General features: G+C 40.3%; 1 protein-coding gene across 1 annotated transcript in view; it reads left to right on the top strand.

Annotated features, from left to right (window-relative positions):
* The first annotated feature begins 215 nt into the window (after positions 1–215).
* ARHGAP32 (Rho GTPase activating protein 32) overlaps positions 216–17,408 on the top strand; it is a 404,315-nt gene continuing 387,122 nt past the window's right edge. The window contains exon 1 of the mRNA XM_084612034.1: positions 216–457. Within this exon, the coding sequence (XP_084468160.1) occupies positions 447–457 (11 nt within the window). The 5' untranslated portion in view covers positions 216–446. The remainder of the gene's footprint in view (positions 458–17,408) is intronic.

Raw genomic sequence — 17,408 nt, 5'->3', positions numbered from 1 at the left:
GCCCGCCTGGCCGGGGCGGCAGGATGCGGCGCGCCGGGGGCCCGGCCGGGCCCGGCCGCTAGGCGGGGGCGGAGCGCGGCCCGGGCGCCGCGGCGGGGCGAGGTAAGCGGGCAGGGGCGGCGGCGGGAGGGGGGTGTCTCCCGGGCAGCCCGGCTTGGCGGCCCCCGCGCCTGGGAGCCCCGAAAGGGGCCGCGGGCCGCTCCCGGGTGCCCGGGGTAGGAGCCCCGGCGCTGTTAGGTCAGGCGGGGCTAGAAATCCTGCATTGTGCCAGGGTCGCGCCGGCAGAGCCCGCCTGTGAGGCGCGGCGCTGGTTGCCGCGAGGAAAGGGGCCGGAGTCGCTGAATTTTTGTTGGCCTCTGCCTGGCTCATTCGTGCGCAGCGAGCAGGCGTAGAAGGAAAGTCCCTGCCCTGGCGAGCTGCAATCTGCCCTTCTCGGGCTAGAATTGATGCTTTGGAGGTAAGAAAAACCTCGCTTTTTACGAGGGCTTCCGCGCGGTTCTCCTGCGGCGACTCAGTGCCCTTTGCCGTGACTCCGTGATAAGCTTTTATTGAATTCTAGCTTGTTTTTTGTGTTTTCCCCAAGCGTTTGCCCTGTTGACTCTGGGTAATGTCAATATTTCTTTTGTTGTTTATAAATAAATCTGAATGTTCAGGCACAGCTAGTGCATTGTATACTCTTTTCTGTTTGTAAAAAAAACCAAAAAACAAAAACAAAGTTTGTTTTGTATTTATCTTCAACTCCTGGCTCTTGCTTTTGAGTCTTTCTGTCTAGTCCCCATCGCGGGCTCCTCAGTAGGCAGATTTCAGAGGAGCAGCCGTGTTAGTCTGTATCCGCAAAAAGAAAAGGAGGACTTATGGCACCCCTTAGAGACTAACCCATTTATTTGGGCATGAGCTTTCGTGAGCTACAGCTCACTTCATCGGATGCAACTCACATCTGATGAAGTGAGCTGTAGCTCAGGAAAGCTTATGCTCAAATAAATGGGTTAGTCTCTCAGGTGCCACAAGTCCTCCTTTTCTTTTTTCAGTAAGCAGAGGAGCAGCATCTCTAGATGCAATAAAAGTTTAAACCCCAGGAGATTATTTGTTAAGAAAGGGATAATTGGGATTTGAAAGTGCATGCGTTTAATGATAATGCTTTTTAAACATTGGAAAGACAGCATTGTACTCTTTGGCTAACATGCAGCTTCTATGATACGTTTCTACATAGCTCTTCCTTTTTTTATTGTTTAAAGTGTCCTTTTTGATATTTTTAAATTGGTTTCTTCTGAGAGTTTTTTTAGTTCTTTTCAGCTGCATTCAACATCCACAAACTTTCTTGGATTATTAGGGCATTTTATAGTCAAGATCTGTGCTATGAAAAACACACAATATGGAACTACACTAAATGGGCATCTCACTGTTCACACGCACAAATTTTTGAGAGAGAGTGTGTTAAATCAGTAGGCATTCCTCAGTTAGCTTTCATATTGAATTTGAAGCACTTCTACTGACTTTAGTATTTGAGGAAAAAAATAGAAATTTTGGGCTCAGTCATTGAAGGTGCTGGGTTGAGTTGGGCAATTGCTTCTGTCTGAGCATAAAGGAAATTGGGAGTTTAATTGCTGTTGAGACCTCTACGGAGCATTTTCAAGGCTGTCAGCGTGTTCTGATTCTTTCCCTGGCTTTGGCACTTACCCAGACTTAAAGTCCTGTCTCCTTCCGCTTTTGCCTGGAGCCCTGCTCTATTGCATCAAACTGAACATATGTGCTGATACTTATAGACTACAATAATTTTTCTTCCTTCCCCATTTCTTACCCCCTCCTTTCCATCTGAGCCAGTGCAACAAAACAGCACTTTGGACAGAGACTCTGGAGGCCTTAGCTGGGGACATGAGCCCAGTTTACTGTAATGGCTAATATTGTGTATGCTGGGAGTGCTATTAAGTGGAATGAAGGAAATGGCAAGTAGAAAGTTCTCTTAAGTTATATAACTGTTGAATTTTTATAGAAGAAAGTTAAAAATAAATTGTATTTTCCAGTGTGGTAAGAACATTCTTCTTTCACTGATACAGGCTCCTGAGCTTGGGCTTCCAAGGCTGTTGTAACAGTGCCTATTCAAAATGTTCAAATCATGGTAGTGGACTTGAGGATTGAGCATGGGATAAATGCATCCATTTTCTTAGGATAGACACAGACCTCCTAACATGCTTATTTAGTATCATACAATTTATTTCCTTCCACACAGATGTCTTTTTATTCCAGTTTTGCAAATATGTGCTTGCTCCCCCTAGGCAATTTATTTTGACTAATAATATGTCAAATATTTTGAGTAATATGTCATACACTTTTTTTTTTATTATTATTGTACTCATTATAGTAAGCAAGTTGATTTTGAGCCTAGGCTGCTAAATTTTCATGACCGTTTTCCAAGGCCATTTTATGCAATATCACAATCTACTCTTGTCTGTTTGATGGATTTATAAAGTTTGAACATATTGTAACCATCTGGAAGAATCAAAAATTATTCCTTTGAGGGTATTTAATGATTGGGAAGCTAAAAGGAGAAAAATAGAGTGACAGTCTTGCAGTATGCATTGTAGAAGACCTAGTGTTTGGAGGCAATTACATAATTAAAACAATAATGCGGTGTACATAATGTACTGGAATATTGCTGCATTGACAGAAGCAAATTAGTTTAACTGAATTAACTTGCAGTTCAATATTGCAGCATGCTCTCTTGATATGAAAACTGTGTGCTCAAAATAAAGTTGCTGGTCAAGTGTTTGAAGTTGCCAGTGAAATTTGAGAATGATCTGCACAGTTGTCACGTGGGCACCTATCTTAATCCGAATGGCCACTAACCTTTACCTTTATGCATGTTGTTAACAAGACATTGAAGTATAATATGTCACCTGAAAATGGACCATAAACTGTAACTGTCCTTCCTGGATTTTAGATTTGAGGTTTCCTGTGATGGGAAGTAGGCATAAATACAATTGTCCTTGAACATCCGGGAAAAAAACAACCTGACTGTGACAGCAGTTAGGTTGTGGAATAGACTCCCAAGGAAAGTGGTGGAATCTCTTTGCTTGGGACGTCTTATGTCTTTGCTTGGATAAAGCACTAATAGGGAACAGTCCTTCATTGGCTGTTATCCCTGGTGCTCATATAGCACAGACATATTTGAGAAGCAAATATTTTGCCATTTGAATGCACTAGATTGCACCAAATGTCAAAACGTATCATGGGAGAGGATCCCCGTGACTTTCCTCTCCATTTCAAAATATGCAAGTTGGACACTGTGTTATGCTTTCAGTATATTCAGCGTATCTTTCAGGAACCAAGGTATAATATTTCCAAAAATATGTGTTTGGTAGGTGGTGCTCCCTTCTTGCTTATGGTCATGAGAGAGAGTTTGTTTAAAGGAGAAAAATATGAATGGACTCCAATCCTCATCAAACAAGTGCCCCGAGGTTGCTGGTTTCATTGTGAATGGGGGGACTATTTTAATTGCAGATGCCTGATAAAATATTGGCAGCACATCGTGTGTAATAGTTCCTTTCCATCTCCACTGTTCGTGAGGTTTGTAAGAGTTATTGCTCTCGGTTGTTAGTTACGAGACATTTAGGATGATTCAAGGTCTGCCAGCACACTGCTGAGTAATGGAGAGGTATAAAATGGTGGAAGGTTTAAAGAGACATTAGTAAATTTTTCTTTTAAAAACCTGAGGGGATTTTCTTTTAAAAACTTGAGTGGTTCATGTGGGCCTATACCCGTGTGGCATCAGCTAGGGATAATGTGGACATGTGCTTTATAAGCTTCCTCACACAGCTGTACCCCTCTACCTCAATCCTGACTCTTAGTACTCCCTTCTATTCCAGTCGTGGGACTTGAGTGAGCTGAGGCAGTCATAATGTGTTATTGCTTATTTGGTAACTTTATTATGGACTTGAATGGGGTGGGGGCTGGGATGAATTCCACCAAATTCATATTTCCCCACATGACCTAAGTAAGAACTTGAACTCTGCATCAGTAACTATATGCTAACCCAGAGCTCTACTTGGTTGAAATTATTCATTTGTACTATTAACATTTAAAATGTTTAAAGTAGGTAATTGAGAGAGGTGAAAACAAATAGGTGTCTTTTGATTGTTCTTGATGTGTTAGGCAGAACCAGTAAAATGACTTAATTATTGTGGAGGAAAAAATCAATTTTAAATACTCATGGTAAGTGGAGGAGTAGGAAGGCAGAGGGGAGCTAGCATTGTTCAGTTCATGGGGCATTGTACTGCTAGTCGGGAGACCTGGATTTTATTCCTACCTCTGCCAGCGACTGCTTGTGTTCCTGCCTCGGTTTCTCCATCTGAAAATTGAGACAGTGCTATTTACCCAGCTTTGTAAAGCACTATAAGAGGTATAGATGAAAAAACTCGTGTGTGTGTGAAAATGAATATAAAGTTTGAGCAGAATTTTTATTTCCAAGAGATAAAATTTCAGTTAATAGAAAAGTCTGAGTTTTACTTATTAAAGCTTTAAGTTTTGCGTGTTACAGAAACTTTTATACATGGTGTAAGCCCCTTGTTAGCTGGCGCCTACGCGAGTGCAGAGATCCACCCTCATGGACTAGGTTACCACATTCGGTCAGTCACTGGTTGGTTGTGGGACTATTACCAGACCTTTCTGAGTTTTATTTAAGTTGCTTTCTCTGCTGCTGTGATCCATGTGTACTTTACTAGACCATCATATCATATTCATAGTACATTTTGTGTTGTAATATGTTTCATCCTTGAGAAGTGAGTATGAAGTAAATACAAACTGCCCTTTCAGCTAGTTACCAAATTGGATTTACTTCACCAGTGGTGGACAGAAGATAATCATGTTTAAGCTTGTGTTGACTTTTTCAATCTGATTTTCTCCAGGAAGAAAAATTATTACCTAGTCATGAAATGCATTGTTAATTAGCTACTGATTGTTTAAGTTGATAAACACTGTAATCAACCAAATACATTCTCCATATATACTGTACTTGTGTGCTTATTCGTGTATCTAGTTTGTTAGTTTAAGCACAGCAGTAACTACTAAGAGGTTAATGAATGAGATAGAATTGATATTATTTTGAATATTCACATATTAACCATAGGTATAGGTATTATGTGCTCACTCAAAATTTAATATTGTTGGGCAAGATTCTCATTTCAGTTATGCAGGTGTATGTGTGAAGTAGCTATGTATTTGCAGTGGTGAAATTGAGATCAGAAACTATCCCTGTGGCTTTCATAGACAAATAATAATTTTATTGCTTTAGCTTATTTTAAAAATCCACATTTGTATTCCTGTCTGGCTTCTGTGGCTGCATAGGCTGTGGCTTCTGACCAGCTCATCTTATTGTTGGCGGTTTGTGGTAGGACTGCTAACTGAAACAACATTTCAACATACATTACTGATCAATGAACTGCTGTGTTGCTCAGTATATTGTCTTTGCAGCTTCTCTGTTACGATTACATTAAAAACAATTTAAAATGATCATTCTTTTGTAGCTGTTACAGTAATGTTAGAAACTGGAAGATTATGGATCTGAGTGTCACTTCAAAGAGCTGAATTCTGTTTCAGGTTCTGCCACTAATACATTCTAAGAGACGTTGGGCAAAATCACTTTGCCTCTCTTTAACGCAGTTTCCTCATCTATAAAGAAGGCAGATAATGATCTATATCTACCTTTTTGTAAAGTGCTTTGAGATATATGGAAGAAAAATGCTATGCTGTGTGTTTTATTATTATATACTAATTGGCAAATCGAAGTAATCAGTCTTGTTAAAAGGTTTCAGAGTAACAGTCGTGTTAGTCTGTATTCGCAAAAAGAAAAGGAGTACTTGTGGCACCTTAGAGACTAACCAATTTATTTGAGCATGAGCTTTCGTGAGCTACAGCTCACTTCATCGGATGCATATCGTGGAAACTGCAGAAAACATTATATACACCTGTGTATATAATGTTTTCTGCAGTTTCCACGGTATATGTATATAATGTTTTCTGCAGTTTCCACGGTATGCATCCGATGAAGTGAGCTGTAGCTCACGAAAGCTCATGCTCAAATAAATTGGTTAGTCTCTAAGGTGCCACAAGTACTCCTTTTCTTTTAGTCTTGTTAAAAGTTACCCTTAGTTGTATTAGCTTGTTACGAGCAGTTTTAATATTCCCTCCTGAGGAGAACTGTGTTTAATCTTCTGTGTAGCTCGTTATTGGAGTTATATTGATCACTTGCTAAACAAATCTCTTAAGTTTTAAAGTTAACTTTTCTATTGGATTATAAAGATTTCTGGGGCTCACTTAAGCAAGATACTTAGGGCTCGTCTACGCAGACAGCACTGCAGCTTGTCTGGTGAGGATGTGCTATGCCAACAGGAGAGAAGTCTCTCCTGTTGGCATAATAAAACCACCTCCATGAGTGGCAGTAGCTGTATTAGTGGGGGCAGCTCTCCTGACAACATAGCACTGTCCACACCAGTTCGTATGTCAGTGTAACTTGTATCGCTTAGGGGGGTGGTTTATTCGCACCTCTGAGTGATACAAGTTATGCCGACATAAACTGTACTGTAGACATAGCCTTAGACTTTAAATTGCCTTGATTAGCAGAGCAAATTGCCTCATAGAATGCTTGCTGCTAATCAAGAAGCAGTTTTCTCTAATTTATTTTGCTAACTATGTTATCTGAAAATGATCAGATGAATTCTTCAGTCACTGTGCCATATCGCAGTCACATGGGAGCACACTGGAAAAATAGACACAGTGCTTAGTGTTAGAGAAGAAGTTGGATGTCTTTTGGCACCAGCGTGAAAACAAGACAGAGGCAGCAGGATTTTGGAGACGGAACTGGTTTGATTCTTTCAACTGGAGCTGTCGCATTGCAGGCTGACGTCACGCAAGGGGAGGAGAAGAGAGAAAAAAATACAGGCAAAGCAGGTAGGAGAAGAAAACAATATGGATATAGAAGGCAGCCTGTGAGGGGAGGGGAAGGAACTTATTTAATTTAGGAAAAACTCACTGGGAAGAGACTTTGGGGAAGTTAGGACCAAATTTTCGAAGTCTTATTTCGTCACCTAAAATGCAGTTAATCTCCTGGTGGGATTTTCAGAAGTGTCTAGGTGCCTTCATTTCAATAGGATTTGGGTGCTTAATTGCTTTTAAAAATCCCACTAGGAGCTTATCTAATAAATGAAAATCTGGCCCCTGCTGTTTCCTGGAAGTGAGATGTATGTTTCGTTATGTAAGTATAAACATTGGTCACATCAACCTGGTGCTGGAAAAAAAAGATATGACTGCCCTAGGCCAGGTCTGCTCTAGGGCACTTTGCCCGTTCCTAGTGTAGACTCCGTTTATACCAGCAGAACAGTGATTTTTGCCAGCATAGCTTATTCTACGTTTCCCACCCCCCCCCCCCCCAAGTGAAACAAGCTATACTGGCAAATGTTTAGTTTTGCCAGTATCACTGCATCTATACTGGGTGCTTTTACTGGCATATCTATGTCGGTCAAAGATCACATCTCTTCACACCCTTGAGCAACATTTGTATGCCAGCGGAATTCTATAGCGCTGATGTAGCCTCAGTCAAATGGTGACTTGATCGTGTCCTATTGAAGTTCTTGGGAGGTTTTTTTGTTAACTAAAGTGGGAATGGAAGCAGGGTTGCAGTGAGGAAAATGTACTTAAGACAGTGTTCAGAAAGGGTTTGTCTGCTTGTTGGTAGAGCCCTTGTATGTTTGCTGGGCTTTACCCTTTTACTCTTTTGATTATGAATGCCTACCTTTGATTTCACAATAGCTAATCTATAATGCTGTATTTTTAAAATTGCTTTGATATCTTTTGTGTTGTACTTCTTGGGAGATGCATGTCTAGAGAGTTCACTCACCTCTGCTAGGAACAATTAGTCTTTTTAAAAGTGTAGTCTGAATATATATTGTTTTTAAATTCAGGAAGCTTTTTCTTTTACTTAAAATGGCAGTTAAAAAATTCTATTAGACTCTTAAAAAAACAAACAAACAAAAACGAGGAGTTCTTAGTCTCTAAGGTGTCACAAGGACTCCTCATTGTTTTGCTGATACAGGCTTAACACGGCTACCACTCTGAAACCTATTAGACTCTAGAAACTATTGGGTAAACTTGTTTTTTCCTTTTAAAAAAAAAACATTTAAAATTGCAATTGAAATGACTGACAGTATATTTCAAAATATTGTTAAAACTTCCGTACCTGGAACTGAGGAAGTGTGATTATAGTTGAGCAACTTCTTGCAATAACTTGCAAAATGTTGTTTTGAGTTACATTATTTATATACAGGATTTTTCCTTTCTAGAATAAGTTTGTGTGTATACATATGTGTGTGTGTGTGTATAGAATGCTTATGTTTTAAGACAATTGCATTTTTAAAAAATATTGCAAATACACTATTTAAAAAGTCACCATCACAGACTTGTCACTTTATTTTTTTACTCTAAAATAAGTGAGATTTATGGTATAAAAATATGAATGAGTGAACAATAATTTAAAAAAATGTGTTCAGGAAAAAGAGCATTTCTTAAACACCATGATGTTAAATATTTCTTAAAAAATAATCTACAATAGATTCTTCCTGCACATTTATGTTCACGTAGAAGTGTAATATGTGTTCTTGCAGTTGACTCAATAAACAATAATTGCTTTTATTTCATAGAGTATTCTGATGATTTATTGCTGAAGTGTAAATGAGATTCCAGAGTCCTTCAGTTGATTGATGCACATGCAAGCCTCAGATGTAAAGTTCAGTCATTGTAACTGCTGCAGCTTATTTCATTGAAGAAACAGGAACAAAAGTTTGTTTGTAACTGCCATTAGAATTGAGTACAAAGGCTCCAGTGACCTTTGAACCTTTGTGGCTGTGCATCTGACGGAGGATTGTTAACGAATGGGAAAAGCTGCCAGGAGACCAGAGATCTGCTTTTCCTGCGACTTTCTATAGCATTGTTCAATGATCTTATATTAAGAAAAAAAAATCTGTTAATTGGATGAAATTCTTACTTGGTTTTCATACAAAGTCAGTACCAACCACACCCTGATTTGATATTGACATATAAAAGCACTGTCCTTTAAAATGATTTCTTCTGTTGCAGGGAAGAGTAAAACAAATGGCTACACCTTTGTCTGCTTTAAAAGAAGTTTTAAAGATGGTTACATTCCTAATATTCCCACTTTATTTTTTTGCATGTTTTTTTTTTTGCTCAAGTGCTGGTCATGGAAACTTTTTTTCCCCTTGTACATTTAGCTCATGCTAATTTCTTAGCTATTTTACTTTCTCTAATATGGTTATCACTCATAACCAGCCAGTGTAAACAGGAATATTTGGAAAAAAGAAAAGGAGTACTTGTGGCACCTTAGAGACTAACCAATTTATTTGAGCATGAGCTTTCGTGAGCTACAGCTCACTTCATCGGATGCATACCGTGGAAACTGCAGCAGACTTTATATACACACAGAGATCATAAAACAATACCTGGGGTGGGTGAGAAAACCTGGGGGGGGGGGGGGTGAGAAAACCTGGATTTGTGCTGGAAATGGCCACCTTGATTATCATGCACATTGTAGGGAGAGTGGTCACTTTGGATGAGCTATTACCAGCAGGATAGTGAGTTTGTGTGTGTGTTTTTTGGAGGGGGTTGAGGGGGTGAGAGAACCTGGATTTGTGCAGGAAATGGCCCACCTTGATTATCATACACATTTTAAAGAGAGTGGTCACTTTGGATGGGCTATTACCAGCAGGAGAGTGAGTTTGTGTGTGTGTGTGTGGGGGGGGGGGTGGAGGGTGAGAAAACCTGGATTTGTGCTGGAAATGGCCCAACTTGATGATCACTTTAGATAAGCTATTACCAGCAGGACAGTGGGGTGGGAGGAGGTATTGTTTTATGATCTCTGTGTGTATATAAAGTCTGCTGCAGTTTCCATGGTATGCATCCGATGAAGTGAGCTGTAGCTCACGAAAGCTCATGCTCAAATAAATTGGTTAGTCTCTAAGGTGCCACAAGTCCTCCTTTTCTTTTTGCGAATACAGACTAACACGGCTGTTACTCTGAAAGGAATATTTGGTGTTCTGATTTCATCACTACCTTTCTATACCAAGGGTGGGCTGGCTTATTGGCTGTGTCCTGTCTCCAGCAAGTGGAAGCAGTATCTTGGCTGGCTGTAAGAGGTAATTTGTAGACTACACAAAGGTAAAATATGTCATACAGGCTTCAGGGTAGTATGGGCTATGTTGGGGCAATAGGAGCTTCTTTTATCGCTTATTCATGCAGAGCAAGACCATCCCCTTTGTGCAAGAGTGTAGGGTTTGAGTAAGGAACTTTTAGAAAGACAGGCTTTGAGTTAATGTACTGTGTGTTTTTCATTTTTGATTGCTCACTTGTAGTTCTTGGCGTATGTTTGCGTGTGTACACGTACGCATGTGTGTATAATCTATCCACCTTCTTCAGAAGAAATATTTGATTTTTCCTGGGTTGTTCAGATATGGGGAGGAGGGGTACGATTACCCCCTTCAGCCTTTGAGGGATGGAGAGCAGTTCAGCTCCAAAACCCATGGCTCTCGAGATCTGCAGGAGGCCGGATCTGTCTGAGTGGGGGCAGTGTGCTGGTTCTGGGGTCCTCTGCCCATTCCCTGCATTCCCCCAGAGTATAGCTCCATCAGAGGGTGACTGCATTAGTTCACAGGGGTGTGGCTCCCAGGCAACTGCAGCTAGATTGGCCCTGAACGTTATCAGTCGGGTATTTTTTGCAATTTGAATCAGTCACCAAGAAACTATTAATTGTATCCTCGCCATGCTGCAGAAATCTGACAAAAGAACAGGAGTGGCAGGCAGAAATATTATAAACAGATCAGCATTACAAGCACTGGTCCCTGTTATTGCTTCAGATGGAGTGAATTGCATTTAGTTCATGGGCACAAGTTGTTGGGAATTTTCCGACCGGTTGCTCCTCGAAGGTGTGGACGGAACTTTGAATGGTAATTTGGAGAAAGTATTTAACATCTGTGGATTTGCATGATGATTGCCTCACCATGCTTGTCCTCTTTTAGCAGGATTAAAAAAAAAAAAAAAAAACGGATTAGGCAATGCCGTGGTTAACAAGAACATCCAGAGTTGCTATAAGAAATTATTTTAAAAGTCCTAGGCTTATGGAATGGATATAAAGTCTCTTGTTCTAGGGCATAAGTCAACCTCTAACTATTGGGATTTGGAGGCTACTTTCCCTGGGGGTAGGTTATCCAATAATTGGCCATTTCTTCCACCTTCCTCTGAAGCACTTGTTAATGGTCAGCATTGGTGAGACTGTACTGGATTAAGTGGACCATTGCTCTGTATAGCCCTTCAAATCCGTGGACCATTTTTGTGGATCATGGATCTGATGCAGATACACATTTTGTATCTGTGCCGGGCTCTATTGATCTGACCCAATATGGCAGTTCCTTTGTTGAATAAGAAACAACTCACCAAATGATAACCAAGGATCCAAGATTCTATCTTATCAACTGACCTTTACAAATGCCAGAGGCAGGGGCTGGATTTTACAGCATGTGCAGAAAGCTATTTCCAGACCCTGACATACCAAGACAAGAGGGTCAATTCCAGAAGCTACCTTCTTGATAAACCGGAGAAGCAGGTGCTTGAAGTTTTCCCAGCAGGAAGTGACTTGAAAACAAACTTTAACTGGTATACATTTGATTAGAAAACCTGCTAGACAAGTACAAAACAAGTCAAATCAAAACCTGAATGAAACAAGCAAACAAAATAAATTGGACGTATATCAGATAAGAACTGACAATATGCTAAGTGAAATAAAAGGTTCCTGCAATTTGCCCTGAAATTTTGCAAATCCATCTGGACTGCAGTGGGGAATAAATCTCAAAGGTGGTACTTCAGCTGAGAGTGCCATGAGCCGTATGAACATCTGCCACATGAACTGCATAAAAAACGGTCCTTAGGATTCTTGGTTAACTCTGTGTGGTAAATGTTACATTATTCCAATGAGTTGTCTGAGGTTACCGTTTTGCACCTTCCAGAACATCTTTACCGAGCCCAGAAGGAAGCTTTTTCATTGCATCACCCACTTCCATCTAATGTGTTCCCTGCTTCCATCAAACACCAAGTTTCATTTTTTTTTTTAATGCATGGTTAAATTTTAAGAACTAAAGTGGAAATGAAAAATTAGAGACCTCTGGTTTAAAAATTGTCAACTCTTATTGCTAGTAACCACGTGTGTGGAGGAGGGAGACCATATAGCTACTAAATAGAACACATTTTTCTCTTGAAAGTGTTCTAAAAAGTACAAAAGTTCACATTCTGGTATCTCCTTTAATAAGAAAATGTCACACAGATCATTGAAGAACCTTGTGATGTGGCAAGTAGGAGCTCAGGTAATTGGAATACTTTTTGGCCCTGAGCCTATCAGGTTTCAAGTACTTCCTGTGAGGAAGTTGAGGGTATCCAGTGTGTCTGATGAAGTGCTCAGCACCTGGATGGATTGGGGCCTGTGAGAGCAATATGTGTATAGACTAATATTTCTATCTTATTTATTTTGTGCATTATTACATTCCATTTCTGAGATGCTAGGGAGCTTGATTCCTTTGTACAGTTGTTTGTCTCTATTTAAATAAGGTCAGGTAAACATGCTGATGGTAGGGATATCAGGAGGGCTTTGTGTTTTGTGCTTTGTGTGGAGTGCATTTTGTTTTGATGCTTTTAATCTCACATATTCTTGGAGCAATATTGTCAGGGTACAGCTCTCCAGTGTCTGATTGGAGGTTTTAGGAAAAGAAATATAGTTTAACCAGGGTAGTATTTCTGATTTTAAAAATCTTCTATAATACTGTGGTAATTACTTGCTGGGAAGGAGGTGAAGACTAGCGAAATGTATTGGTGAATTATTTTTCCACTAAGATTCTAACAGTGGAAGCTTCTGATATGTTTAGACCTGTAGATCAGCTAAGTTCTGGCAGGTGAGGTTGGGAGGAAAATAAGTAGGTCCAAAATAAGAGTGATCTTTGTTTCCCCGTTCCATACTAACCATGCCTGCCTCCTGTAACTAAACCATGTGTAGTCTGCTAATTGAAGATCGTCTATGCAAAACCAATATTGGTAAATTTCCTGTTTGAACAAGGTTTTTTAAATTGCGGGAAAAGAGAAAAAGAGCCTCTTAGAGTGGCCATGGAAGAATCCAAAATAAGAATTCAGATCCTCATTTTGGCAAAGCACTTCAGTCCATATTTAAATTTTAGCATATGAATAATCCCTTTTGACTTGAGTGGGACTACTTGTGTACTTTAAGTATGGGCTGAAGGGCTTTGCTGAACCGGAGCCTCACTATCCGATAAGGAAAGCTTACCCTGGAAAAGAAACAAAAACAAAACAAAAAATATTGCTTGTGTTTCTTGGAGCGTTTTAAAATTCATCTTGAGGCATGTGTCTAAAGTTATCACCTCAGGTACAAAAAAGGGGATATCTGAGATGATCCCGAGCCCAAAAAACTAGATAGCTAGCAGTGTGTGTTGAGCATCCTTATGAATTTCCCCGGACAGCTACCTCAAAAAAGGGTCTACCCTGGAAAAACCTGGACAGGTAACAACCCTAGATGGGTGTAGAAATATTGATGGGGTATTGGTAACTTAAAAATTGCAGTTAGTAAATCCATAGCTTTATGGAGCACATGTCCTTTCTTACGGGGTCCCATGTAATGTTGCCTTTAGACACCAGAAGTGTGGTAGATAAATATTATCCCCATTTTGTAGATGAGGAAACTATAACACCGATTTGCCAAGGACCAAGTTGCAGGTTTTTGCTGGGATGGTTGCTCAGAAGTTCCTGGCAGCTAGTGCTGTGACTAGTTCGTTCACTGAAATCTCTCATTTAACTTGAGAAGAAATATAGCTCCAAATGCTTAAGAAAATATGTGTGTGTGTGTGCGCAAAAGTAGGTATGTGACTTGCATATATGTTTAGCACTCATGTTTACGCAGATTGACGTTTCTCTTGTACATAGCTCTGTGTGTGTGTGTGTGTGCGCCTGCACATTTCATGCAGTTCTGAAAACCTGGGCCACAGCAGTTGGATTACCTGATTAGCAAATGCATGGAGCATCTACTAATGGCTTGGAATCTGAAGAACCCGCACTATATTATATATTATTGTATTATTTAATGTGCAGTTGGAGACATGAAGAGCCTTGCAATTCAGTTTAACGAATACTTGCTAGTGTAATATCCAGTTAAAATAAGAGGGAGAGCAAGAAATGATATAGCTGTTCAATTTTCAGAGTTGCTTCTAGGTAATCAGCTGTTAATTTGCACTGTACACCAGAGATGTGGGGGACCTGCAATCTGCTTGGGGAGTATGAAGTAGGAATAACAGAATAAAAATAAGAGTGTTCAGTCCATCTGGAGAGATGACTCATCAGTGAATAGTATTTAAAGGCAGTGATCATTGTAAATAACTTTGTGCTGTCGGTGTCTGGAAGAGAACAGTTTAACTTCTTAAACAAGGGTATTTTTCACAAGCAAAAGGAAGAGAAGTATTCTTGTATAATATCATTGGGTGTTTGTTGCTCCTAAAAGTGAGGGACTGAAAGCACTGGCTAGGGTCAGAAATACTGTGGATGTGCTATGGAAATATTTTCTGCTTCTCCCCGCAAGCTCTGCCCCAGCAGGCCGAGACCAAAGTGTGTCATATTCTTTAAAGGCTGGAACTAGACACGCATCCCAACACGCTCTGGGACACTCAAAAGTATTTAATAGCAATAGATATACACAATAAATATACAAAACTCACTTTTGTTAGTGCTCTCACCTGTATCTTGAAACTAATTCCAGGGGCAATTCCAGCCTTGGTGTAAGGATGTGCAAACTCCAGCTAGAAGTTGCATCTGTTTAGGCTAGGACTGAATTGGGTACAGGGTCTCCAAGATAGAAAGTTGGCAAGCAGGACATCTACTTCAGCTCTCGCTCTGTTGAACTATGAACTTGTTTTAATAACCACTTCTTATATATAAACTGCAGTGTCAACACGTTGGACAAAGCCTTTCACAGATGCGAGAAATGCCTGTTACGTTTAACCTTCGTGGCCTTGTCCTTGTGGAGAGACTTGGCTAACCACATGATGCCTCCAGCACTATGTAGGTGAAGTGCTAAAGAGGCCTTCACCTTGCTGTGATTCCAGAGCAGCTAATCATTTGGTACACATGGGCTCTGCAGATTGCTCTGTAGTGCTTTGTGGTTTTTCCCCCTTTGGTTATAAATGAAATGCAGTTTCATTTGGTATAGGTTGGCTCAAGGACAAAATGGTAATTTGACCATTTGTTTTGGGTAAAGAGGCAAATGATGTTCCCATCTGGGAGCTGTAGCAATGACATTCAAAGGTTCTGAACTAGCTGATTTTTTCCCTTGTTTTATATTGCTTTATTGAGATCCATAGCCCGCAAACATGGTTGGGAATAACTCATTGGAAAAATGAATTGCAAGCGTAAGTCTGACTACTTGTACATCTTTCCACATCTATGATGGCAGTATTCAGCTTTGTGCAACTCATTTTGGGTATGTGTACATGGCAATTAGACACCCACAGCTGGCCCATGCCACTGACTTGGGCTTGGACTGCAGGGCTGTTTAATTGCGGTGTAGACTTCTGGGCTTGGGCCGTAGTCCAAGCTCTGGACCCTGCACTCCAGCCCGAGCCTGGAAGTCTACACTTCAATTAAACAGCCCCTTAAGCTGAGCCCCACGAATCTGAGTCAGCTGCCATGGGCCAGCTGTGGGTGTCTAATTGCAGTGTAGACGTACCTTTAATGTGTGCAAAAATGTACATACAAATTTTTGCTGGCGACACTTGCATGTGCCAAAGTGCTGCCTGCCTTCTGAAAATGTATTCCTTGGTGTTGGTAGGTGAGAAACTTCATTTGTTCTGTACTTGAACTTCACAAGCCTAGACCTGCATGACCCTGCGATGAGTGTCTCATTAGATGTAGGTTTTATTTCACTTTATAGATTAAAGAGATTACTGATACGTCACACTCCTACCCAAAAGCTTTTCTGAAATTAGGAAATATGCATTTGACGTGTGTAAAGTGAAGCAAACAAATACATTTTCAAAATGCTCTTGTTCTAAACTTGCTGGATAGTACACCAATTTTTATCTGCTGTACAAAAGACTAGACAATAATTAGGTTTTAAGGTGAAATTTGAAAGATCTTTGCGATGACCATTCAAAATGCCAGTGCAGTGGAATTGTTCTTTTATTCCAGAGGGTTGCATATACTAAATTCAGACAGCCTATCTTATTTTTAAAGGTTAAGAGATGAACATTTAATTTTGGGGCAAATGTTGCCTTTTTCTTCTGTAGCTATGGACAACTCAGGTTAAGTGCAAATTCACCACATAGGGAGAGGGGTCAAAGATTTTGAAGTCCCCACTTGGGTCCATATCGCCATACCCACCTTCTAGCTGGTTAGATGCATGAGGAGAAGGCCTGCATCCAGCTTTGAATCTGCTCTATGAGGGCTGGTTCAGCTGAAGTACCCTCAGCTACCTCTCCTGTGGTGGGAAATTGTCTCAAATGATCTGTGGGGCAAGCAATAGCAGGTTGCTTTAAAACTGCTAACAGTTTAGATCTGGTTATCTCTGTAACTGTCTGGAGTTTTGAAATTAGCTTCACGTTATTTTTGAAGCTGAGAATCTGGACCAGATGGTTAAGCTAGTAATGTTCAATGATCATTAGAACTCTTTAACATTATTTAAATCACATGCACCACAGACCAAAAGCTATATATGTTACTGCAATTGTTCTCAAGCTTTTCAGGTTCTAGACCACTTTTTGAAATACAGATGCTCTTGTACTTCAGGTCTTGTTCCAAGTTGTTCAGGTTTCTTTGGTTAGGCTCTGATCCAGCAAAGCACTTGAGTCCTTTCATAATTTTATGATGTGAGTATTAAGGACTAAGTTGCCCAGGGCATTAATTGGACTGCTCACACACTTACTTACGCACATACTCAAGTGCTCTCCTGCAGTGAGTCTTCATTTTATGTGATCTACAGTCCCAAGCGTGTTGGTGCTCAATAAATAACCTCCCATTCCTGATCTTACATCTTCCCTGTGACAGCTGTTGCGTGTGTTTTCATGAAATAATATGATGAGAGTATTAAGGAGACGAAATAATCTCTCGGTAGTGCTGTGGGGTATTGGATGTTTGGTTAGGTTCCATTGCCACTGTACGTTGGTGCTGTTCTTCCCTTCCTTGCATCCAAAATCATACATCTTTTTAGGACTGAATCCTAATATCCAGGCCTTTATTAGGGCCGTTGCCTGCAACTGCTCTGCTGCTTTAATGTTGCCAAGACACATTGCATCTTGGCACTCTCCTTCTAT

The sequence above is a fragment of the Lepidochelys olivacea genome (assembly GCF_965140295.1).
Source record: "Lepidochelys olivacea isolate rLepOli2 genome assembly, chromosome: 22".
NCBI classification, from domain to species: domain Eukaryota; kingdom Metazoa; phylum Chordata; order Testudines; family Cheloniidae; genus Lepidochelys; species Lepidochelys olivacea.
Note: the sequence above shows the minus strand (reverse complement) of the source record. Positions and strands in the feature narration are given on the sequence as shown.